This window comes from Thalia democratica, chromosome 2 (genome assembly GCF_965202585.1).
Source record: "Thalia democratica chromosome 2, ktThaDemo2.hap1.1, whole genome shotgun sequence".
Taxonomy (NCBI): Eukaryota; Metazoa; Chordata; class Thaliacea; order Salpida; family Salpidae; genus Thalia; species Thalia democratica.
In genome coordinates this window covers 71,028,649-71,056,535 of record NC_139166.1, presented here as the reverse complement: position 1 = coordinate 71,056,535, position 27,887 = coordinate 71,028,649, and the positions used below count along the sequence as shown (strand labels likewise).

Sequence of the window (27,887 nt, the reverse complement as noted above, 5' to 3'; positions counted from 1 at the left end):
CAGACATGCCTTATAATTGTGTTTTGTGCAGATTTTATAACAAATAAAATGAAGGTAAAGAAAAACAAGTCGGCAAAGACCCACACTCTTGATGCTAACTGGAAAGCTTTGAAGGCGATACTCGACCAAGATAAAAAATCAGATGAGAAGAAAATCAAATCGAAAAAATCTAAAGTTGTTAATGAAGGTTGGAAAGTCTAAAGTTGTAAAATCTTAAGCTCAAATCTAAAATAAGAGAACTTGTTAAGCTTAATATAGTATTTAAATGTTGTTGAATTAGCCATTTACATTTTTAGTTGTTGCAAAATCAGTTGGACATTAACAATATTTAAAATTGTTTAGTAATTTCATCAACAAAGTTCTTGTACTAGATTTAATTTTGTTCAGCAAATAATTTTCAAACGAAATTAAATATATTTTATGTTAGATGATGTATTTCCTTACTTGTATTTGATGCTGATCGGTAAGTTATTACCAGGTAAGGAGCAGAAAAAAGTGATGGGAGTAGTGTTCGATGTGGATAACGATCCAATATTAACCGAATCTCAAATGGAAGCTCAAACAATGGAAGAAAAATTAGTCAAAGGAAAATCATATGCTGGTCTCACTAAGGTTTGTTTTGTTAGACACAGCAAGCTTTTCACACTATTTTTTGTTTATAAAAATGTTGCTACAATTAAAACAGACTACATATACAAAAATAAATCACTTAAATATGTATATAAAGTTTAATAAAGAAATAGTTTGTTAGATTTTATTTTAATATATCAATCATATATTCATGTCTAATACTTTATTTATAACAATTTTTTAATTAGTGTACAATAACTCGGTTGCATAACTTTCTCTTAAATTAATTCTCCTATATCATATATTAACTCATTCACATATTTCAAACATAACACTCTACAGTACATTTCATATGTAACCATTTTCACAGTACATAGCGATGGATTGTGAGATGGTGGGTGTGGGGGAAGGAGGTAAGAAATCAGTGCTTGCGAGATGCTCCATAGTAAATTCTAATGGACACTGCGTGTACGACACTTTTGTTAAAAGCAGGGAAGAAGTCACCGATTACAGGACATGGGTCAGGTACAAAATCGTTGATGTGTTTACCTTAAAAAGTTTTTTTAATACAAATAAAAGAAAAAACAATAAAGTTTGATAAATATAAGTTCTTTGCCTAGCGTATCAAATCTCCATTTAAGGTATATATAAGTAGAAGCATTTTTTATTTGTTTACAGCTATTCATCTACTTTATACAGTTTAAAACTCTTCATTTTGTTTGAAAACTAATTGTGTTTCAGTTTGTTTTTAGATTCTCTTATTTTAAAGTACTAATGTATTTCTATTGAATGTTTCAACTTCAAACAGCAGAGTCCGCAAGGAAGATTTGATTTTATTTAAAAAAAAATCTAAAAAAATGTTATTTTAATACCTGTGTTTAACACCCAATATGTATAAGTAGTTTTACTAGCTTCCTAATGACATCACTTTGTAACCATATATATTCACAAACAGCGGAGTGCGCAAGGAGGACCTGGAAAGCCCGGACGCGAAGACGTTCGAGGTGGTGCAGAAGGAGGTGTCGGAGCTGATGAACGGCAGGGTTCTGGTGGGACACGCCCTCTCCAACGATCTAAACGTCCTCTTCCTCTCTCATCCCAAAGTCAACACTAGGGACACCTCCACGTCAGTTTCTTGTTTTGTTTTAGGGGAATTCTTCTGTGAAATTAGTTTGGATGTGTAGATAAATCGTAATGCTAGAAAAATGGAAACGGGTCAGAAAAGCATGGGTGACACTTTAGCATGGAGTGACACTTTAGCACGGAGTGACACTTTAGTACGGAGTGACATTTTAGCACGGAGTGACACTTTAGCACAGAGTGACATTTTAGCACAGAGTGTCATTTTAGCACTGAATTTACTTTGCATTTTTTTTTTCTTTGCTTAAATCACATCAAGTACTGTATTGTTTAAAAAATCTAAAAACGAACTATGCAACATGTAAACTAAAATTTAACAAGCTTTAAATGAGTTACAAGTTTAAGTTTTACCTAAAACTAAGAAAAAATTTAATGTAAAAACTTTATTAAGTTGTTTTACTATTTAATTTTAGATAAAAATATTTTGATACTTTTACTTTAAAGTTTTCGACTTGAAAGAATTTTGATAAAGTTAGCAATAAATACAAGCTACAAGATTATTAAAATTTTTAAAATGCTTTAAATAATTCTAATAAGACTAAACTTTAAGCGTAAGGTTTAAATAAAAAGTGAGAAATATAAAGATTAAAAACTTTCTTATTTCATTTTAAGCCCATAGTAAAAAAATTATTTATAATTTTTATTGAATGATATTTTTAAAAGTGTTAAAACTAATTTTCACCATTGTTTGTTTGTTAAGTTAATTATTTTAGATAGTTAAACATTGTTTAAATAAACATTTTAAACAATTTAAAATTTTTACGTGCAAAAATGTCACTCCGTGCTAAAGTGACATTCCGTGCTAAAATGTCACCCCGTGCTAAAGTGACGCTGCGCTTTTCTGACACCTACCCAAAAAAATCTAGAAATTTTATAAGTTTTGTAAAATAATTCAAAAACATGTGTTACAAGTTAACCACATCAGGGGCACCTCCAAGTGAGTTTTGATTTTTATTATAAGTAAAAATGGATTTGGTGGTTTTAGCAAAATTTATTAAATTTTGGTGTTAGTAAATACGCTTGGTAAAATAGATAACAAACGTGAGTTTCGGTTTTGTTCGATTTTTTTTTGAGAGATTCTGTGTAAAATAAGTTTTGTGATTTTTACGATTACACCTTGTGAAAAGGAGATCAAAGAAAACTAAATTGTTTTAAAAATAGAATGCTATAAATACTTTAGCACTCGTTTAAAACATTTCAGCTTTTTTGAAGACAGCCGAAATAAGCACCTAGTTCATGTAAGTTTATCGTAAAAACTGAAACATTTTTTTTTAATTATGTAATTATTTTAAATATACTTTACACAGATACAAGAAATTCAAGGAGTTCAATTTAGCTTTGATAGTCGAAATAAGTACTAATTTGTCATAAAAGCTATAATATTTTTTTAAATTAATTTATTTATTTAACTGTAATTCAAACAGATACAAGAAATTCAAGGAATTGTGCGGTGGCAGGAGACCCGCGTTGAGAATATTGTGCAAGAAGCTGCTGAACGTCAACCCCCAGAAAGGTGAACATTCTTCTGTCAAGGACGCGCAAGCTACCATGAAGTAAGTGTGACGTCATAGTTCATTTACATCTTACAACTAATATACAATTGTATTTATGATTCCACCGTCTAGGAGGCTCAAGCCACTACTAAGTGTTGTTATGACGTCATAATGTATTACAAGCCTTGATAAATAAAGTAGCAGTTGTAAAGAATTTTCTATTGGATTCATACCGATACTTTTTATTTATGATAGTTTGAATAAAACTTTTAATCAATAAACTAAATTTCTACAAACCTTGACAAAATGTGTGTAAAAGCTAAGTACAGTTGAAAATAAGAATACACTGCTCTACTCATTTACTCATTAAGTTTTTGCTATGCATCAAAAACTAAATAAGTGGTCTTAAGTAATTAATATAAGTTTGCTTAAATTTGTTGCAGTTTTTTTTAACTCCGGATGTTAAGCATTAATCCACAAAGTTTATGTGAGCCAATTTAAATGTTTTAAAATATGAACTAAAGGGATTGTGAAGTATTTAGTAAGTATACACGGCCAGCAAAAGCATTTTTTAACAATTTTTTTTCAGGTTGTATATGATGCACAAGCAAGAATGGGAAAAACTTTTGGTTCCACCAAGACTGAAAAAAGTTAATAAAAAGAAAAAGAAGCAAATTGGGCAGCTTAAAAAATAATTAAATATGTATGCCTTAGAAAAATGTTATAGGAAATTTTAGGTGGAAAAAATGTGTTTTAGAAAAATAAGCTTTTTAGTTAGATAGTTTTTACAAATGTTTGGAAAAAAGTTTTAATTTTTATTTAAACACACTAATTAATTTTGGTTTAAGGTTCCACAACTTTATAAAATGTTTTAAAAATAGAAGTTTTTACTCTACACTTGCTTTTAAACTTTGAAAATAGTCATCTACTAATTGAAAAAGTTTTAATTGTATTTTTATTGTTTCTGAATCGTTTTGTGTCGTTTCTTCGATATGAATTTTTCATTTTTAATAAAAACAAAAACCAAATATTAATGTTTTAAAACAAGTCAAAATTATACTTATAAAGGTATTTGTTATAGATAACGTATATTTAAATTTTAAAATTATTTTCTTAAACAACTCAAAATTAGTTCAAGTTTTATTATTAAATATTATCTTTATAAAAGAAAAATACTAAGAATTTAAAAGTCAATGTGTAATTATTTTGTTTGTCATGTTTAGATAAAATGCTTATAAAGCTAGGAATTTAATAACAGTGAAATTAAATATTTAATCTTAGTTTCTCAGTTAACTAATTTTTAAACGGTTTATTCAACATAATTATAACAAAAATGAGTTTAAAAATTTAGTCATTGAAAAATTCAATGTGTATAAATTGTTAAAATGTACACATTACTTTAAGAACTCTTAAAATAGATCATTTTTAAGCTCATAACAGTTTTATATTTTGAGTAGTTTTTCATTTCAGTGTTCAAATAACACAGTCCTATAAAGCTATTCTTTTTTTTACTATCTGCAATTGTTTTTCTCTGACTAATATCATTCTTTTACTGAGCTCAAGATATTTAACACTTACTGCCAAAATTACGAGTTTGTTCTTTCCTTACTCTCTATGTTTTTTGCGTAAAGCAATTGCTCCTAAATTTAGCTTAGGACATTGAAATTTTGGATTGTTACAAATGTTTTACAAAACAAAATTTGTTTTTTAAACCAAAAGTTACAACGTCACCTATTATAATAGTTAAAATTAAAAATTATAAACTGAAGTCAAGTGGAAGATAAAAATTTGAAAAAAACATTATGTATATAGTTTTCTGGACACATAAGGAGCGATTTATTTTTGTTAACATCTTGATTCTTTCAAAATTACACTTTTTTTTAAATCAAAGTTATAAAGGGAAAAAACTAAAAGAATAATTAATTCAAACCAACAAAAAAGTGCAGATTTTGTAAGCTTTAATAGACAACATTAATTAATTTAAGTTTGCTTATTGCTTCATCTATCTTTTGTAGCTACATTTTAAAAATTGCTTAAGTGTTATTTTATAGATTGAGTAAAAAATTATTTTCTTTTTACTTAAAAAACCCTTGTTGATAAAAGAAAGCTAAGAATTATATATTTAGTAAAAGTTTTAGAAAAGTATTCTATATAAATAAGCTCAACACTATCTATAGTTTAAGAGAAATGTTTTATTTCATTACAGGTCTATTTAAATAAAAGTAAAATATTTTTTAACTGTTTCAAGCTTTTAAATATTTTTTAATCCTGTTTAAGTCAGGGGTGAGATAATTCTTAGTTCGACGGGCAAATGTGACATGTTGACATTTTAAACCAGCAACAAAGTAAAAAAGACTTATAAAAAAGTCTAAAGCTCAAAAAAAAAACACTTTTTGAAGTAAAAGAAAAGTTTAACGTTATTTCTAACAATAAGTAACTTATAAACTTTAATAGAAATTTTTGATAGTAATAAGATAAAAATACTTTAAAAATATGCTTAAACAAGTAACACAGTTATCATATTTTGAAGACTACAATATTAAATTAAGTGTTGTTTTAGAAAGTTAATCTTACTCTAAAACGTAAATTGTTTGTATTAACAAAATCAATTTAGGTTATAGAATTATAATGTTGTTTGTATTTTACATTGACAGAAGTCAAGTACTCGAGTATTCAATTTATTTTATTCTACTTAGTAAAAAATATGGTCGATGAACAACAGCTTAAAATGCTGGATAAACTATACTTAAAAGTAGATTTTTACTATAAAAAAGACTTCGTTTATATTTTTTTTAGTAATTTTAAAGCTTAAAGTTTTTGTGCTTTAAGGTCTTTAACGAGGTTTTGAACTCTTTTTTTTTTTTGGTCTGTATGTTAGATAATATTCTAGTAGATTGTTAAAAAGTGCTCTTTTTGGTTAGCATATTTCTACATAAAAATTCAAGCATTGCAGTATTTTATTGAAAGTATAAAGAATTTAAAATAATGTGGTTTTGTTGGGCCGTTAGTTATTAAAAATATAGATGAATACATAATTTGACCCCAATTTGGTTCATACTAATAAAAGTATTCGCAATCAGGTAATAATAGTTATATATAGAAATACCTAAAACCAAGATACCACGGAAAAACTCCTGTTAAAAATACTACTTTTGTATACAAAATAAACTGTACTTTAAAATAATACAAATATATGTAAATAAGTTTTACTGATCAATGCAAATGTAAATGATTGGTAACTTTTAATAGACTACTTTTGAAAAGAAATTAATTGATGTACATTTTACAATGTTTATATAAAAATTTAAAACTTTTGTTTTAGTTATTAGCTGACTATTGAAGTTATTATTGACTTATATAAAATTTATTTACTTTTTACAGTACTAATAAGCTAAATACATATGAAGAGACCAATAAAAACTTTATGTTTAAAAAAGTATAAACCAAGTTAGGTTTAATACTTGTTTTAAACTTTAAAATGGTGTTAACAGTTGTACTTTTGTCAACCATTCAATCTGCCAATATATTTAAACTTAAACATAATAAGTTTAGTAATTCTTGTTTTTTTACATAAAAAGACAACGATTTTCTTTTAGATATTATAAAATAAGCAACTTGTACACTTTACGCAAAAAAGTTTATTTAAAAAGTAAAAATAGAGTCGAGTAAGAAAACTGACAGTCGAAATAAAATTCAGCAGAGAGTAAATTTGCTGATATGTTTTAAAGTTAAAACATTTCCTTAAAGCAATAATAAATTGGTGTCCTTACATATCTTAGACAAGATTCGCTTTAATTTTTACACGTTTCCATGAGTATTTTAAAACTGTGACAAAATTTTTGTTTTTAACTTTAGACTATCAATGACATTATAAATATTTGTGTAGTAGAAACGTTGAAAAATATAAACACAAAAACAAAAAATTCTAAACATACTTTTGGTACTAGTTTAACTTTAGCCACGCTGAAAGTGATGATTAGTTTTATACTTAATACGAAGATATTATAATTAACACATATTATCATTAATATATTAAATACAAGTTTTCTAAGTTTATAACAGATTACAGTGCTGAGTAATGTAAATTTTGAAAAACGTTTGCAGTTTTAATTCGTAAAGTAATATTTACATAAACAAATTAAACCAATTTGAAATTTAAAGTGTGTTTGTGTCAATGTTTTTTAAAAAACGTTTTCAAATCCTTTTTTTGTCGTGTTTAGTAACAAACTAATTATACTTTAACAATCGCTTTTTATTTAAATAAAACTGCTTAAGCTATTTATTTTATGTCGTTGTATGTAATTTTTATAGTTAATTCAAACTTGTTTTAGGTTAGTTTTATTAATATCAAACTAGTATTTTGTTATATAAACTTTAATTTTTATACTTAGTAAAAGATTAATTGTATTTGTTGTTGGAATATTTTAAGAAACTTTCATAACGATAACAGTCAAATTAAGACATGGATAAAGTGTTTAAATCTGATATGTTGACAAATAAATAATCTAACGAGGTCTTAGAGCCACAATCATCGTTTTTAAATTAAAGCATAAATGATTGAGACCTCTTTTTCATTATAGCAACATATCTTATTTTAGTGCAGCTAACCAATAGATCCTCTGCAAGTCAACATTCTTACTTAGACATTAAAGTAGAAAGTTGTAAGTTTGTACAAGACACAATGTTAAGGTTAAATTAAAATAATGTTCTGCAAATCGTGCACACTGGATGACGATCAAATAGGGCAACAAAAACTCTTTAAGAATTTTAAACTTGTTCTATTTTTTTTTCTTAAAAAATTTCATGTGTTTTCTTTATGAGAAAATGTTTATAATAAGTTTTTTGAATCCTTTTGAGCTTGCATATTTTAGTTCTCTAATCAAATAAGTTTAATATATAAACCAAAATTACCTGAATATCTACATTCTTTTTGCAAAATTAAATAAAAACACTTATAAAGGTTCATATATATGTAATTATTCTGTTTTATGTTTTATCTTTTTAGTTCTACTAAACTTATCTTAAAAACAACAATTATATTTATACTTATACTTCTTAAATAAAAGTTACATAAAATCAGTACAAACGAAGTATTTTTAGTTTTAAATAAAAATTGTAAATCTAAATCAAATGTGCAAGACATAGCAACAAGCCTATTTAAAAAAAAATATGTGATTGAATTTAATTTTATTTAAAACTTGTGCTTTTAGTTGCTTTTTAAGAAATCAAGCCTTATGTTATTTTTAAGAATTCTTAGTTGAAGCTTTGCTAAGTAGTTTCAATAAGTATATAAAAAATATAAGTAATGTTTAACATAACATTACTATAAACCTTATAATTAAAAGGTTTAAATTTATTAACGGGTAAAGTAATGACTTACATCTAAAACTAATAGAAGCAATAAGCTTGGAATGTATTCAAAAGTAAATATTTTTTTTTGACATATTTCAATAAAAAACTACTTAAGATAACTGTATGTTTTATTTATCAAGTAAGGCTAAGTTTTGAGAAAATTTTAACTTGAATTTTAACTTAATGTATAATTATAAAACTTATTGGTCGTGTTTATGGGCAATATTGGTCCTTTGAAAAGTTATAATTACATACAGTTTTTTGGTCGATATACTTTTTTTTTTAAATTGAAGTTAAGGTTTATTGTGAAAAAAAATAAAACTTGTTGTTAATTTAATAACCATTTATTAATAGTGTTTTATTATTGATATTATTGTTGTTTTTATTAAAATACTTTTCTTAGTTTTTGCAGCCTACGAAAAACTTGTTACAAATAAGGTGCGGCCTGTACTTTTATAAGTAGTTTGGCAAGAAGTTTTGAAAAAGCAGCTGACTTTAGTTCTATACTTAATTTGGAAAATAAAGATTTAAATAACTGTTTAAACATGCTGTTCTACCATCTCAAAGCAAAAGTTTTCAATAATAAAATAATAGTGAAACGATTTGTGTTTAAATTAATGGTACATATATCATCTTATTTGTATGTGAAGCACATAGGAGTATCAAGTTTACTATAATCAAGTATGAGTTGTATTAATATCAAAATAAAACGACTATCAAAGTAGGCAATGAAAACAAAAAATAAAAATCCTATTCAAATTGTTTATAAAAATTTGACTACTTTTCAGCATATATAATCTTCAAGGAGGTAAATGCGTAAGGTTGTCTCTCAACAACAAAAATAAGAGTTAGTTGCAAGCTTAGTCTTAATGTTTTGAGGTAGAGTTCTGACTTTATACTTCAAACGCTGAATTTCACTTTCGTTAGTAAAAGTGTTCAAAATAAAAGTAGCATTTTGAAATTCAAACTATAAGAAAAATCTGCTACTTCTAGTTCAACTAACTTAATAGTATTTTTTTTTTTGCTAAAAATCTGTTTAACTCATTTTTCATAAATAACCCTTCATAACTGAACTTAAGTGTAACTATGTAAACAACAAAAAAAATTATGCTATAAACGTAACATCTTAAGTCACTAGGACTTTTTTAAACAATACTACAATACTCTAATTACTTTGAAAACAGATAAGAAATACTACTTAAGCTTAGATAATTCAAAACTGGCGTTACTCCTTTGACTCCATAAAAAACAAAAATTACAATTCAATTAAAGAAAACAAAAAAACTACTTTCCGTTGTCATCATTTAGATAAAGCAATTAACAAATTCAACCAAAGTTAGAGTAATTAATTTATATAAACTTGTTGTTGTCATGCGACTCTTTAGGCCCCTGTGAGCGTCTGCTACCATGGTGACTGTCTTCAGTACCCCTTCTATCTTTATCTTGTCGAAATTGGTTATTTCGTTGCATCATTGCTGATTGAGTCTCTGCCAGAAATACATGTTCAACTTTTTTTAAATTTTTATTCAAGTACTATATAGAAATTAAAAGCCACATGTTTATCAACCTAAACGAGTTGATATAATTAAATTATGCATCCATATACTATTTCAAATATATTTTTCACAGGTAAATTGTAGTTGCTGTTTTTATTCTTTTGATTTTACTCATAACTATCAAATTATATTAAGTAGAAAAACTTTACAAACACGTTGTGCAAATGTTTTAATTAAACATATTATTAAAGTGTACATCTTTTTTTAAGTTTTCAACTAAACTTTCAAAACAATACATACTGAAAAAGAACCTACATAAATTTTTATGCATTAGATTTTCTATATAAATTCAATAAAAACAGGATGTTCACTCTAAGAAACAAAAAAGGTAACATAAGTGACCAAAATCTAGACTGACTTGCACTACACTAGTATGAAAATAATAAATACATGGAAAACACTGTAACATGTACATTAAACTTAAACATCTAGAAATAGAAAATAATGAGAAAGAGGCTTAAAAAATGTTCTTAAAAGCAAAAATTTTAAACTCGCAAAAAAAAATTAATATACCTGAGCTTTTCTAAAATTTTAAACTGAGCTGAGTATGTGGAAACACTGATAACATGCGCTTGGAAAAAATTTAAACCTTTCTTTAAAGGGTAGTAAAAATCTGCAACCTTTCAATTTCTCATTAGTCACTATTCAATTCAGATTTATATAACATTTTGCTGTATATTACAACTAAAAAACAATGATACATAAAATGTAGATTTTCATTTCGGTCTAGCTTTTGAGACATTTAGAAATTGGCTAAAAAACTTTTAAGGGTTTATATCCCATAAAACAACCAGGAAGTGAATGATGGCAATAGATAAGGTGTACTTCACAATCATTTTGAACTTGAAATGCCTCAGAAGTAGCAGCTTACAGGTAAAATATTTAGGATAAGAAAGTCAGTAGACTTAATACAGCAATGAAGATTCTGGTGTCAAAGAACTGAAGATGTTGAAAAAGTAATTATTAATCGTTTGTTTGATAAAGAATTACGAAATAGAACCTTAAATTAGGCATTGAAATCCTGAAGTAATTTTAAATACATTAAAAATATTGCCTTTTGTTAGTTGAAAAATTAGATTTTTAAATTAAAAAAAAGCATCGCAGTAAAATTATCTGCAATTTGTGAAAGATAAGTTCTATAATTCAAAAAACTTTAATTTAACCCTAAGTATTGGCAACATATCTAACATTTAATCAATCGATTTTCTCTTATAAAAATCATTAATTTTTTCAACACTACTTTACACATTTACTTACTAACTTTTTATAACGATTACAGATATATTAAAAATAACAAAAACAAGTTGTTCAAATATTTATTTATCACGAAATAAAACTACATGCAGCAGTAGAGGCATGTACAAACACAAAAATAACATCGAAAATTATTTTAGATATTCGTGAAAAACTACCGACTTAACAAAAGCAGATGTGTTTTCTCATGGGGACTTAAAAAGCTAGAGGTATTTTTCGATCGTAAGCTTAAATTAAGTTAATAATTTTGTGCGCTGGTTTTAAAAATTAGCTTGTTTTCAATTAGTTTTTATTTTATATTTTTCGGAGGTAGAACTCTAAGGTTAGTATTTAAGCGTTGAATTCTACAAGGTTAAATTATGACAAAACTTGCCAGGTTTTAGTAACAACTTATATAAAAGCCTTATGATACATTTGTGTGGTTATGTTAAGTGACTATATGAAAAAAAAGTTAAAAAATCATTGGACTATCTCTTATATTCATCGTAGTTTCGCTTAAACAAATCAACGTTTCTTATCAATTTTACAGCTTCAACAACATCACTGCAAGTTATCCTTTTTAAGAAATCTTTCATAAAATGTTAAAACTAGAAAATTTGCAAAAGTTACTCAAATTATTGTTTTCAAAGGTTACATACTACTACCAGTGATCTTACTAAAGTTATAAATTAAAAAAAAACATCAATTTGCTCAAATATTTTTTTAATAATATTTTCCGCTACCGCTCCTCGGGCTCCTTCTGTAGTCGTACGGCCCCCCCTGGTGGTGATCCCCTCCCATGCTGCCCCTCGGACCCTGCTGGTGACCCCTGCCGCCCCGGTACCTCGAGTCCCTGTCCCGCTGCCCCTGCAGGCTCTGGTGCATGTTCTGGTTGTTCTGCTGCAGCATGGCCGTGCCCACCGCCGCCAGAAAGTCCGGGTTGGCCATCATCTGCACCAGCGAGGAGGTCTGTTGCGATTGGACCAGGTCGCCCGCTCCTGTGACGTAATAATTACAAGTCTTATTTTTTTAAACTAAATGTGCTTTTTTTACTTGTTTTTTAACTCAAATGTTTGTAATAGTTTATTATATACTTATTTTGGTCAGTATTAGATTTTGCTGAGATCAAAGTTTTGGTGCTTTATGATTAAAGTTAAACTTTACAGTGAGTCTCTTTCGGTATTGTATTAAATTTGTACAAATAAAAATTGGAGTTATAATAACAGACAAATATAATTAATCAAGTTTTGTGAATAACTATCATATAACCAATTAATTAAGTAAAGAAATACATTTGAATTAAATAAAAACCTTGAAGAAGGCCCCCGTAGTTGTTGTTGGGGTGGGGCGAGCTGTTGAAGGGGGAGTTGCCGCCCCTGTTACCCATGAAAGTGTTCTTGCTAGGCAACCTGTTTCCCTGTTGCTGATTGGAGGATTGCTTGGGCGTGGCGGAGTTTATCGAGATCGAAACTCCTTTGCAAACTTGCTCTTCGCCTATGAGCGACTGCGCGACGCCTGTGACGCAATAATGGTGAGTATTGAAACATCAAGTGGAAACATTAAAAAATTGTGAGTGGTGAATTTAAACATTAATTATATTTTCTATTAAAAATAGTTTAAGGATAACCAAAGGAAATAATGAAAGAAGCAATATGCGGAAAATAAACAAATATATTGATGATTTTACCAACTTGGTTTTGGAGGAAATTTTATTATGTTTATTGTGTATTTTTCTATCAAAGTTGTTAAAATTATGTGGAACTTAGATAGAAATAAAAAAATTACAACTGACAAAATTTGAAAAATCTTAATATATTCAAGTATTTTAAAATCTTGTGAGGGCATCAAAAACTTACAGAATTCTAATACACTTCACTTAATTCTATATTGTTTGGTAAACATCTTTTAACGTAACATTAATAAACTAGTTGAACTTAAACAAACTATCTGAGATAAAGTACATAAATTTTGTAAACAGTTAATTTCAAAAAAGTCAATAAAAAACTCCAACTGACTGGCATCGTAGAACTGCACGAATGCGAAACTCCTGAACGGTCTGGGGATGTAAACGTCCTTGACGTCTCCGAACTTGCTGAAGTGATCCGAGAGATCTTCCTTCGTCATCGACTCCGTGATCCTCGACACGAAGATCTTCGGGCTTTCTTCCTGCAAGTTTGGATTAATGTTCTAAAAGTGGTCTAAAAGTTACAAAAAAATTGATTTCAAGTTTTGGTTTGTGGACGAATTTTTTTTTTAACCTTCTGGTATGAACAAATTAAAAATACAACAGCTTACTAAATTATATCTCATGCTGAAATTGTCTTAGTACTTAGTAATGCACAAAATTATAACCTTTTAAAACTCAAACTACATTTACTAACTAACTAGCACTGTAAAGGTTTTATTCTTGTTTGTAGAGTTTTTATATTTTGTCATTTCAACTATTAAATCATTATTTAAGTTTTACTTTCTGATGAGGAATTTTAACTTTGCAGTTTCTACCCTCAACAACGTGATTTTATAATATTTATTATAACAAATATTAAATTAATACAAACACAAACTTTCTGATGCGGAATCTTCACTTCGCAGTTCCTACCCTCAACCACGTGGTTTTTCTCCCTCAAAACTTTCTGCTGGTTCTCGTATCTCTCGTACCTGATGAAGCCGAACCCGCGAGACTTGCCGCTCCCGTCGCGTTTTATCTGCACATAAAACAGTCAATTAATAAAATTAATTAATAAAATACACTACCGTCAAAATCTGTATCAAAAATCATGTATTGTAAAAAGTTATAATAAAAGTTTTTATGATTAGCTTGTCACTAACGTCACACTTTATCTGTACGACAGTAATATTAAGTATGAAAACATTATTTTTTCCAAAATATATTTGCAAAATCTTATTCCGTTATGTGTATTTTGAGTAAGTTTTGGTTAAACTTTGTAATCTTTTTTTTTTTGAGGGAAAAACTAAAGTTAAACAAAATTAAGTTTTTATTTTGAAGTTTTAACGCTGACACCATGTCCATTGTTTTATTTTTTTCTTATTGCTATATATATAAGAAGATGTTACTACTGTTATGTTGATAAATCGCACAGCATTTAGACATGTAACTGATTGGAATGCTTTACAAGTAAGCTCTTATGAAAATTGAAAACAAATAACAGCTTATAAATTAACCAACCCCTTTTTAGATTTCAATATCTAAAGACAAACTTTTTAGAATGTCTAAAATTCGTATTGAAACTGATAAAGTTTAGTATAAAAATTAAGTAACATAAATGATCGTGAACACTAAGAATAAACCACTTTAAAACCTGCACTTCGATTTTTTTTACACATCAAGTTCAATTTTTTGAAGCAACAATTAAATAAAGTGATATTCAAACGAAATATGAAGGAAATAAACGAAATAGAAATCAACTGCATTAAAAGTACACCAATTGATCAACTGTGAAAACCACATTAAATGTAAGTAGTAGTACAAAGAAGTTAAATTAATATAATTGGAAAATTTTAACACCTTTAGGAGTTCTTGAAAAAATCAAAATATGTGCAGATATTTCAAAAGAAATACGTAAACTCTTAAGAAAATAATAAAATTTTATGTTGAAAATGTTATGCTAATTCAGTCAACTTAATCAAACGTTAAAGACTATTAAATTAATTGCAAAAAAAAACCTAACAATTGTAAGAACTATAACAAAAACAAGTTAGTAAATACTATTAAAGAAAATATTTTTTCTTTGAAAGTACTAAAAATATTCAAAAAAGACACTCCTTTAAAGTATGGTAGACACGAATAACTAGACAAAAATGTTTAGTAGTGATATCACATGTACTAACTAACATGTGTGAAAAACAACAAGTTATTTCAGCGACAACTTCAATTAATATTTTGTTGTGACAGGCAAAATAGTTGGAAGCCATGAAAATTAAACGAGTTCATACATAATGCGGTCAATTTCAATAAAATGTAAAAACTTATACAATGAAGTTTTAATCACAACTTTCATTTAGTTTCAGAATCAACATAAAAGTTTAGTTTAATAATTAGTATTTTAGTAATTCATAAAACTTTTTAAATTTATATTTGTAATCCAGATTTGATTTTTTAATTTGATTTCAAAATTAGTACTGAAAAACTATTTTTCATTTTTATTTTTTAAGTAAAAAATTAGTTAAAAAAATTAAATTGAAATGTTTTAATAAAAACATAATTAAATACTTCAAGCATATTCAACTTCTACCATGGGATTCGTTTGCACATTTCAGATAACTTCCACCTGAAAAAAAGGTTCTTTTTTGTCTCTTTTATACATAAACATTGTTAAATTACACATTTTCAGAATTTGAACAATTAAAATTACATATATATTGTTTACCATTACGATTCTATTCACACAGTTTTAAAAATATAGTACTGTGAAAAGTAAATCAGACTTTTGAAGTATTTTTAATTATTATTCTATAAATTTGGCTCAGATATAAAATTTAAAGAGTAAATACTGAAAACAAGTGAAAACATAGAGGGGTGAAAAATAGTTGTTACTTTTTTTCTCTTAAAACAAGTTTAAAGTCTTTAAAAAAATCATATAAGAGTGTTTATTTACCATAAATAATACTTTTATGAGTATAAAAGTTTTAACTACTTATTTACAAACAGTTAAATTTAAAATTTATCTAAATAAGTAATTAATCATACTATTGCATTGTGGTTGAGTTTTTTCTTTAGAGTTTAAAAACCAATATGACTAATACTTCAATGAAACGCACAATTAAAAAGAAACTTTTCATAAACACAAATGTCAAAACTTTTATTTAAAGATGACAAATTTGTTTTTGTTGCAAAGAATGTTATGATTTTATGGTTTTTCAGTCATTCATTTTCATTTTATGAAGTATTCTAGTCTTATATATTTTATATATATATGAAGTTATAGGGCAACTACTATTAAATATTAAATTTGTATTTTATGTTTTAAGTTTTATTTTGCTTTTTGTATTTATTTTACAATATAAATCTTTATATCTCATAAACAAACTGAAAAAAGCGAATTTCAATTAAATTTTTTAGGGTATGGAAATTATTTATAATTTTTTAACTACTAACTGATTGGTAAACTAAAATATTTATTTTACTGCAAAATCTATAAAAAAAGCTAAAAATAAACAGTTTGAAAGTTAAGTTAAGCTTTAAAACTTAAATCTTTTTAATATTGAAAATGAAAAAAACGCTCAATTTTCAGCTTAATACTAACTGGAAGTTTTTACTCACGGTAAACAAATTATAAAAACATGTTTGGAAATTTTTTGCTTTCATGTAAACGTGACCCTATTCATCTGTGTGAAATCGCAAATAATATATTTTATTAACTTTCTTGGCAGCAAACAGCGCTATCTCTTGCGTTATCAGCATTTATTACTGTCGTTTGTATTTTGACCTAACATAATTTGTCAGTAAAACGTGAGAACATTAACTTGCGTGGAAAAATTACTTGTCATAGTTTAGTTTTTATTTTTCAAGTTTTTAATCCGAAAAACAACAAGTGTTTTTGTTCGAGTACAAAACTTGCCAAAAAGACTATATATTTAAGTCAATAAATAATGGTCGAATAGAACTCAAAAACAATTTCCACCACTTTTGAGCTTTAAAACTATTTAACTTATTTGCTAACTTTTATACAGATTTAAACAGATTTACGAGCTACTAAAAAGAAGTATTCTCACAACAATCACAATTAAAAATCCAACCAACCGTATATCCTGTGCTCGATACGCCCGAGTGATTTCAGCCAATCATAACACAGCAAACACCACTCATCAACTCATCGCTAAATCCAGTGCTTATTTTTTTCTCACCAAAAACGTTCAGCTCCAGTTTTCAGTCACATAACATAAGCAGAACAAAAATATCCATTTTTCTTGCACGTCCAGTCATTAAATATTCATTCAAAGAGAGCATAAACTAGCAGTGAAACAGAACAAAAGCAATATAATTTCACCTGTAATTCTCATGAATATTTGAGCATTTTGCTCATTTACAACTGTGAAATGCTCTTATACACAAATGTACATAAATTACTTTTGTACTTGACTGCAATTTCATAACCAGTCAGTTTTGTGACACTCAAATAAATAAAATAGCAGAACAGTATTATAAACACATTATGAAATTTACAATAGCATTTTTTATAATGTAGCACAGAAAATCATAAGTGCATAGAGCAATCAAAAAACTAAAATTTATCAAGTAGTTGAATACTTAACACGACAATTTACCTGAAAGCAGTGTTGATATGTTATGTTTATGTACACATGATAAGCAATACACAGTTAGAATCTTATAAATTTAAGCATATTCATGTTTACAGTATATCAAATGCTTCAACAGTTAAACTACCCACAGTTAAGCAAACTTTTAATAACATAACAGGAGTCCTACAAGCTACATTTATTAACAATTTTCCATTTTGTTAATCTTTTTTACCACACTTCTTTAAATATTGTTATGTTAATGAATAAACCCAGCAAAGTTTTTTGGAAACATCAGCTTAAACATTTTTACTAACCACAGTTACTTTTACCATTACAACTTGTACACATACTTTCTTAACAAAGCTCATATGGTGGTTCATTTATGTAATTAACATTGTATTAAATGTCATTCAACCATGCTATGTTCTCTTGAGGTAGCCAAAAAAATTTGGGTAATTAAAAAGAATAAAAAGTTTGAAAAAAATTGAGCAAAAAAGTACTCGCCCCTCACGTGAAACATAAAAGTTTCTAATAGTTCTCGACTCTCTTAAGGTAGTGAAAAAAAATTTGAGGTAAAAAAAAGACGCCCAACTTTTGTCAGACGCCTTTGTAAAAAAATACAGATTTAAAAGTTAGAAAGAAATTGAGCAAAAAACCCCCTCACGTGAAACATAAACCAACGAACCATGCAGACGGCCAGGTCGCCGTACCGGTTGAAATGCTCCTTCAGTCCCTTCTCGTCCACCTTCCACGGCAGGCCGAGGACGACCAGGTCGGTGGTCTTGTTGTACTGCGTGTTGTGCCGCTTCGAATTGACCACCTCCCCCATGTCCCGGTCGTCGTCCAGCTTGCGCTTGTTGTCCACCGGCTCGCGCTTCACCTCCGCTTGCTTGGCTGCGTGGGAAGTATACGTATTTATAAAATTTACATGATAATAACGAATCAAACAGTGTTCTGTATTTGTTACACCAACACATGTTTCTGTGTCTCAACGGATCAACACACTTCAATGCAGCTATGAAAATCAAGAAACTAATCTTGATTTGAGTTGTATCTTGATTTTCATAGCTCCGTTAAAGTGTGTTAACCATTATTATTATACATTCCAGTGAACTTGTTTTGCTCATATCTTTGTTAACAAACGCTTAAATTTATTTTTTTTAATAGTGAAAAATTGCATCTATTTTTGAATAAGAAATTGCTTGCAATTGTATTTCATTTACATTCTGGTGCACTTTGTATTTTTTATTTCAAACAGCTGTTTTCTCAGTTTAAAGCTTTGTTACCTTTAGTCACAATATAAAGCTGGTTTTTCCAGTCTTCCACATTGGTGGGCATGTGAACAACACCATCTGTCAACTTCAATCCTCTCAATGTGTTTGTCACCGAAAACCTGTATTTGAGACCGCACGCTTCAGGAAATTGAGCTGCAAAAAATATACACGTTAGAATCTGTGCAATCTTAATCTTTTGAACATTATACTATCACTAGCTAAGTTATGCAATGATTGTAAATATCACACAAGTTTTATTTAAAGATAATACTTCTTGATAAACATTTAGATATTTTTCATGTATTCTCTGTTAACTATAAGTTTATAGAAAAAAAAACATATATATAGTTTAAAAGGTTGAGTAATATTTAAAAAACATTAGTTTTATCAATGAAAAAAAAGTTAACAAAGATATCAACTAAAATGAGTAGTGTAAAAAATTATACCATGCTTAATTACTACAATCATTTTATTATCTTTCTATATTTAAAATGTCTACCTTTTTTTAATCAGTATATAAAACAGTTGCAATGGTCCACCAAAGTTTTTATAAAACAAATTTTATATGAAGCATTTTTGAATACCATCAATATTAAATTATAATAACTAATTAAGCATATCAAGGTATCCAAGTGAATTTTGAAATGTAGAAATGTAAAACTGAAGCTTCTTACTATTTCTTATATTTAAAAATATACTGAATAAAACTTTACAGATAAACGTTTTAAAGAAAATCTTCATAAAAATAAAAACTACTGAAAAACATTTAAGCAATGTTTATTATGCTTAAATAACTTCATCTGTTAATAATGACCTGAATTTTTTTTTAACTAATTGGTTTAGGCCATATGAGGTCTAAATTAAAAAAAAAAACATTGGCTATATAAAAAAGCCTTTAGTATAAAATACAAGCCAGTTTTTAATAAATTTAAGATACTGTAATTTTTGTAAAGAGTTTCCAATACATCAAGGATGTAGAGTTTGCTTTGTTTACATAGATTCAAAACTTTAAAGTTTTGAACTATGTCAGAGTTTTGACAGTTTTGCAGTTAAAAAGATGTTGAAATGATGTAAACAAAGCGAACTCTACAGTCTGGAGTCAATATTGATTGAGGAAAAACAACCTAAGTTAAAAATGCAAATAGCATTAAATAGAAAAGCAAAACTATTTTTTCCTGACTTTTGTCGTTCATTTTAGTTTTTCCTAACCTTGTGGCAGCCCTGTTAAAGCTTTATTGGACTAAACAGGGGTTAGCAGGTCGAAAAAGGAGTGGCTTTAATTTTCTTTAAAAAACCTTATTATCACAATCTAGTTTAAACAAAAAATTAAAAGATAGATACTTACTATAATATATAACTTATACTTATTATAAGATACACTAAAATTTTTATATTTTTTTTTATATAGCTATTTTGTCTTAACAAAAAAATATTGCTCAATCTACTGATATGTGTAGAGCTTAATTAAATAGAGATTAAAAATTAAGTATTTTATTGACATATTCAAATTTTTTTTTAAATAAAACTGTATTAAACTAGCTGCAATAAAAACTTGAATTAGGACCTCAGTCTGCTAATCAAGTGTTATAACTGAAACAATAATATTGAAATAAGTTGCACACTGAGTTTTAAATAAAAAAAATAACCTGCAATAGAACTAAGGGGGATTGTGTTGTCTGGTTCGATCAAAAGTTCAATTGGTTCTTCATCCTTTTCAGTTTCACTTACTTTGATATAAATTTCCTCATCCATTGTTAAACTTAGTTAAATGTCTTTAAAAAAAGGTCAATTTTTATAAGATAGCTGTTATACACACAAAATTTCTACACAATAATGTACAATAAATAGTGTTTTTTTTCAAGGAATTTAATTTTTCTGACATTTATCGATTCATTTTAAATGCTGACTTTATTTTTAATGACAATAGAACTTGACATAAAGTAAAAGCATAAAAATTATTTAAATTAAAAAAAAAATATTAAAACATCTAATAAAAAAATAATTAAAGTTTACAGAATGGTAGATAAATTTGAATAAAATATATTAATTGGTTTACAGGTTTGCTACTACTAGAACCAAAAAATAAAAAAAGACATAGTATTAAAAAACTTTTATGAATCACAATAGCAAAATATTCGAAAATTCTTAGTTTAAAGTTGATCTTACATAAATTTTCCTTATCTATGAAACGAACAAATACAAAATAAGTTTAACTATATAAATGGCACTTGGGGAATTTTTAAAGAAAAATTAGTATTAGGTATTATATAAAAATCATTTATTAAGTAAAACTTATTTTGACAAGAAATATAAAACTTTTATTAACTATGAGATATAAATATGTCATTTTTATAAAAATTCCTATAAAATCACTAGTTTTATAACTACTAATTTTATTAAAAACATAAAAACTAATTATTTTTTTTTAATTAAACTACACTGCATTTTTCAGAAAATCTTCTCTATTTAAATAAAAAGAAATATGTTTGAAACTATATAAATTTTAATTTAGTTGAATTAGTTTATAGGAAAATAAGCATTGAATAACAATATGAGCTATTTACAAAAAAAAATTAAGTTTGAAGCCTAAACTTACAAAAAAAAAAACAAATAACTTAATACAGAGTAGACAAAGGTTTTTTGTATATGTCTTTAAAGCTTTTTGTTCAATTTTTGTAACCTAATAGTATAAAATAATTGAAAAAATACTTGAAGCTACTTTGAATAAGTTTTTAAGGTCATGGGGGGATAAAAACATGAAAAAAAATTATCTATAAGTTAGAATTTTCATATCTATTCTAAATGTCATCACTTAACAAGTAAAAATAGTTAAAATTGTCAGGTTGTTGAGCAACTTTTGTTTTAAATTTTTAGTTTTTCCAGGTTTTTTATTTTTTTTATTTCTTAAATTCCAGGTTTTTCCAGGATTACAAGTGCTTTTGGCAACCCTGATAAATCCAAATCTGGTGGAGCTCAATATCAAAAAGGTTTATTATTAGCTTGTGTGAGCTTAATTTAAGTTAGTCATTGATAAAAAAAATATTTTTTATATCAAAAAATTATTCATTATATTCTAAATATAAAATAATCACTTACATATTTGAAAAAATAGTAAAAAACTAAACAATAATAAAACTAATAACACATTTGGTTATATTTGAGCAGATTCTAACACAAATCTTGGCATGATATATAACTTTAAATACTACTATAAAGTAATAACTTTTATATTTTCATTTAAAACAGATCATGTTTTAAACTGATGACATATTATCATAGCAGTTACAATTTTTGAAAACAAGTTTGTAAATAAAACATTTTTTTAATATTGAAGGATATTTAGTAATTCCTAGGATGATGTTGCACCAATATAAAACTGGAAATATACTATAATCTATGTCTTTTTAAACCATATTTAAATTCAAAAATTGTATTTTATAATTACTTAAATAAAATTAAACTTATTTATCATAAACTAACAAAACGTAAATATTTATTCAATTTTATTTGACAATATAAATATCCATTTTGTTGCTTGTTTTATTTTTTGTATTGTTAGTGTTGCTTATCTTAGTTAAATTACTGATCAACTGTTTCTAAATATGTATTTATGAATTGTGAATGTGTAATTAATTTTTGCTGAATTATGCTAATTAGTGACTGATTGTTTTTTCTGATGTAACTTCTAACTATTTATTTACTCAAAATTTACTCTTAAAATTAGTTGCTAACAAAAGTAATTGATAAGCGCTAGCCAAATTGATTTTATTTGTTGTTTGCTTTAATAAAGATGTTTTTGAATGAATCCTGTCTTAGATTTTTGTACAATATAAAGCAATTATATCAATACATTAATTTAAATTGATAACAATATTGTAAAATAAATTCAATTAAATATTTTAGTTTATCATAATTAAATTTAATTCTTACTATGTATTATTAAGGCTTGTTTAAAAAAAAGTATCTTTTAAGATTAAACATATTAGGTTTAAAACATTTATTTTTAGCATATTTAATTATGGTTAAAAAAGACATCAAGTATAATATACTTTCAGTTTGATATTGGTGCAACATCATCCTAGGGAATTACCAATATTTATATGTTGAATAAAATTGATCAGTTCTTTCTAATAAAAAAGTTTTAAAAAAAATAACTTACAACAAAAATTTTGAGAATTCTAGCCCTTATAGCATCTTAATATAGTTAATCAATAAAGTTATGATAATCTTAGGCTGAAATGGAAAGTTTGTGATAAAGATTAAGGGCATAGGGGGGTCCAACATTTTCTTTAAATTAAAAATAACATTGGATCTTGTATGAAAGCTTGAAGTACAAACTACAAGCCAGTTTTTATAGAAATTAGAAATCTTATTTACATTTTGAGATATTGTATTTTTTTAAAAAGTTTCTGGTACAAACATACATACCGCAAATTTTCTAAGGTCAATTTTCTCGGGATTTTAAGAAATTACTAAAAATCTATATTCTTCATTTTTTGAGCTAGAGACCTCAAACTTTCAGGAAACTTTCCTTTTAAAATTTAAAAGACTTTGAATGTTGGAATTTTAAAAATTTTAGAAAATTAAAATTTTTGATTAAAAAAATAAAAATAGGTGTTTTTTTTTTTTTTTAAATTCTGCTTTCATTCTTTTTAAAATTTAATAATACCTTGTCTGTAAAAATTTGAAGAAGATTGCTTAAAAAATGAAGGCAGAGATAGATTTAGGTGAAATGGACTTTTTTTGCTTTTTTAGTTTGAGCCATAGATTAGGAACCCTTTGAGGTCACCGACTTTGATTGCTTATAACTCAAAAATTACTTTGAATTTTTTCAAGCTGTCAAAAATTTCTGATAGTTCAGATAAAACTCTACAAAATAAGAACAACTTGTAAAAATCAAGGTGGACCCCTTATGCCCTTATATTTCAGTATAGTAATGTTGGGAAGATTAATTATTTATTTTTGTTCAATTGTCAACCATTGGATTAAAATCTTGTTAAATTCAAATCTTGTAATAAGAAATCAAGGAGTTTTAAAAGCTCTCTCTTATGCTATAAGACCGCACAATATTGTTAGTTGAATTAAAATTAGTAGTTTATAGTAAATAAATGAGAAGGCAAAGTATAAACAAGATGCTTAATGAGCTACAAAATCAAGCCTAAAGATTATGATTTTTATGAACTTTTTTTTTTATGAGTTTTCAAGTTAAAATTGCCATGGGAACAGGATATTTTTAGGGGAAACTTGTATACAGTTCTGTTTACTTAAAATAATAAAATAAGTAAGTTTACTTATATTTTTAGTCCAATGGTTTGTTGCATCCAATATAAAACAAACTAGCTGTAGAACTGAAAAAAGAATTCTAGTCAACACTTTGAGTCTTTAGACATTTATATATAGTTTATTTATATATAGACATTCCTTCAGAAAACGTTTATCGTTGCAGAGGGGAGAGTGAGTTTCTTCTGATGTTTTTTTACCTAAGAAAAAAGAATTTCTTAAACCAAAGGGATCTAAATCAATTGAAATGAAGTGATGTTTTCAATAACAACTTTCTTTTTGAGCATATTGTTCAACATTTACAACTTGTAAAAAATCCCGAATGTACTAGAATTAAGTAAGGAGAGCTACTTTGGCTCGAATAGCATTTTATTAAATTTAAAAAAAATGTCCAAACTTTAATTCTAATTATTTTTGTTATCTTTAAAGCTAAATTGAAACTGTATTTATTCTAAAGAACTTTCTTTGCATTGTTTTTCTCAAAAACCAATAACCTCAATAACCGAACCGAAAGGTTCTTTGTGCACCAGGTCCTAAAACCAAATATTTTAAGCGTACTACTTTTGTCGTTCAATAAACTATAATAAAGTTAGGCCCCTTAAAAAGTCGTTTTTTTTCAATTTTTTTTTACTTTTTCTTAAATATTAAAATAACATTTTTTTGTTGTAATTTAACTAATTAAACTACTTTTATTAATAAATTTTTATTTATTCAAAATGTTCAAATTTATCATGGCTTTACTACAAATGTATAAAGTTTTGAAAAATATTATTTTAATATTTAAAATGCCTATTTAACTAAGTTTTAAATAAAGAAAATATCAATTTTTCCGATTTTTTTATTAAATGTCCTATGCAAGTTTTAAATAAATTTATAGCGCTTAGGCGAGAAATCCTTTAAATAATGTTAACTATGTCATGATTTTGTGTAAAACTTGTATAGGTCATATATAGAAAAAATCGGAAAAATTAATTTTTCTTTAATATAAAACTTAAATAAATAAGCATATTTAAAATAAAAACTTTTTTGAAAATATTATATATTTGCAGTAAAGCCATAATAAGTTTGAACATTTTTAATACAATAAAATTAAAATAAAATATTATATCTTATTAACAAAAATTTAAAGGAATTTTTTTTTTTGTAATAATAAATTTAATTTAATAAGTAAGCAAGTTAAAAAAATGTTATTTTGTTTTTGGAAAACAGCTAAAATAAGTAAAAAAAAATTGAAAAAACGTTAAATTTCTAAAGGGCCCCACTATTAAAGTCTAACCCCAATAAGATGAAATTTATTGTGAAAAGCAAAACAAAAAACTTTCTTCAGAATAAAAAAAGTTCCAAGTTAGCTTTAAAGATTAGGAAAATTGAATCTAAAGTTTAGTTAGACATTTTTATAAAATTGCAAAAAAGATATTTGAGCCAAAGTAACCCTCGTAACTAAATATCAAAGAATATTTTAAACTTCTAAGAATAACTTTAGAAACACTTAACAACGTTTAACCTCGATAAAACCTTTATTTATCAATTAGGAACAGGTCAAATACGCACGAAGTCACTTTTGCACGAAAGATCGAGTAAAATAAATATATTCTTTATCTATCAATTAATTACCTAGAATTTAAAAAAATAAAGAAAAAATAAATTTATTTATTTTTTTATAAAAAGTGTTAGTTTACATAAGTATTGAAATATTTTGTAAAATTCATAAAACAATTTGAACAGAACAATGACTTTTAAAAGCATTTTATACTTATATTGTATTACAACTATAGAAAAACTATAAAAAAAACTATAATAATAATTATATTTTCATAAAAACTGATTCGTATTCAATATAATCCTTTTTTGTGATTAACGAAAGCTTGCGATAGTAATAAGTTTTGTTTCACATTGATTTCATACCTTATTAGCATTTTTAATAGCAACTAATAATATATTAAACACTTGTTGACATATTTTACTGTAATTCAATTTTCTATAAAGTTTATTTATTTAGCACAGTTATTAATTTCACTTAGCTAAAGCAGAAATTTCAAGGCAGATAAATAGCTAATAATTCTTTTGAAATATTTATTGTTCAAAAATTACAAACAATATTTGTATTCTAACAAAATCACATATATTAGTATTTATATAATAATATGTCTCGAAATATTTGGTCCTAGGATCAGGTGTGCTAACAATCTTTCGGTTTTTAAGTCGTACACCACTTGTATACAGTTTAACTTTGTTATCTAGGACTAACAACTAAGGTTTTATAATAGTTTTATCTATTATAAGTTGATCATTTTAAACCGTTAACCGACCTCAAAAAAACATTTTGCTAGTATTTTCCACAATGAAATATGCCAGAACTACAGAAATAAGGAGTTGTAAATACTAAATAAAAGTTTGTTAGTTTTAAATTAAAATGCTATGCTTAAGCATTTGTGTATATTGATTATAACTAGCAAAGAGTACTTAAGCTGGGAAACAACTTGTGCATTAGATAAAAAAATTAAGTTTTTAAATTATAGTTGAGAATCAATCTCTTTATAATAGGCATTAGTTCTTTTTAAGTATTTTTATATTATAACTTTGCTTTATATGAGTTTATTTTGTTAAAAAATATGAATACCTAACGAACTATATGATCTGTCAGCAAAATAATTATTTTGGTAAGTCTGACTCGCTAAATATACAAGTTGCCACTCTAAAAATATGGTTATACATTAGCTAATTATATTACACTTAAGTGAATATTTTAGACTTCTTTCTAAGTACATTTGTTTAACAGTATTAATATTATTTTCTTACTTAAAACACATGGACTAGATCAAGGTTTCCAAAACTTTTTAATAATAGCACCCTTTAAAAAAATAAAAAAAACTATGCATTCCCATTAACAAAGTTACTCAAAAAACTACAACTAAAAGCACCTAAGACCTTTTTTCTTGCTCTTCACCAACAAACCCAGAATATTTAGTGTAAGATTCAAATTATGACCTCATGGCCCCCCTTTGGCCCCTTTGCTGCTCATGTCCCGCTGAGTATCTGCCTTGACTATACATATTGAAATAATAACAAAACGTGATTTGATCCTAGTTTCGTCAAAGTACAAGAACAATAATAGTTTACACTTTTACTGTTAATAGAATTAAGTTAGTTGTATGTTTTTAATAATAAGTTTCAAGAACCTTTAAAATATACAATATACTAGCTCAAAATATAATGCGGCAATATTTTTATTTACGAAAATCAACAATTAAAGTGTTGTCAATTAAAATTTACATTTTTTCTTTTAAGAAGGTTCGGACACCGTCTTGGTTTCTGATTTGAAATTGAGGATTACCTTCGTCATCAAAACTGTTGCTTTGCTACGAAAATTGTAAATACATTTTAAATTAAAATTATAATATATTGGTACATAAGAGGTAAGCTTTAACATAACACATAGCATATTTTGACTTATTACAACTTTTAGAAAACCTAATTTCAACAAACAAAACCTCAATTTTGCATTCAGCAGGAAGGAAGGTGTTGAAACCAACTATCAGGTTTGTGTGACCTTTGAACATTTCCAATACTCTCTGAATTACCTCTAAGAGACTGATGCTGTAAGAATTGTTTATATTTGTTTGTTAGAAGTACTAAACTAGCAAATATTAAGTATTTTTGTAGAAAACTACTGTAGTTGTAATTTTTTTCAACTTCTAAGTATTTATATAATATAAATTATAAAACTA

At 26.3% G+C, this 27,887-nt stretch overlaps 2 protein-coding genes across 2 annotated transcripts; one reads left to right on the top strand and one right to left on the bottom strand.

The window, feature by feature from the left end:
• The first annotated feature begins 48 nt into the window (after window positions 1-48).
• On the top strand, window positions 49-4,231 carry LOC145828909 (RNA exonuclease 4-like). Its single transcript, XM_082936654.1, has 6 exons — window positions 49-187; window positions 479-612; window positions 941-1,095; window positions 1,526-1,696; window positions 3,135-3,263; window positions 3,793-4,231. Exons 1-6 carry the CDS (start codon window positions 49-51, stop codon window positions 3,896-3,898), a joined length of 834 nt encoding a protein of 277 aa, XP_082792780.1. The 3' UTR covers window positions 3,899-4,231.
• A 7,180-nt stretch (window positions 4,232-11,411) lies between these two features.
• LOC145829229 (TAR DNA-binding protein 43-like) lies at window positions 11,412-20,654 on the bottom strand. The gene is made up of 7 exons (XM_082936970.1): window positions 20,526-20,654; window positions 18,892-19,032; window positions 18,291-18,499; window positions 13,909-14,049; window positions 13,360-13,510; window positions 12,656-12,859; window positions 11,412-12,342 (listed from the first exon to the last, which is right to left on the bottom strand). The coding sequence occupies exons 1-7, from the start codon at window positions 20,629-20,631 to the stop codon at window positions 12,068-12,070; spliced, it is 1,227 nt and encodes a 408-aa protein (XP_082793096.1). The 5' UTR covers window positions 20,632-20,654; the 3' UTR covers window positions 11,412-12,067.
• Between the last annotated feature and the right edge of the window lie 7,233 nt (window positions 20,655-27,887).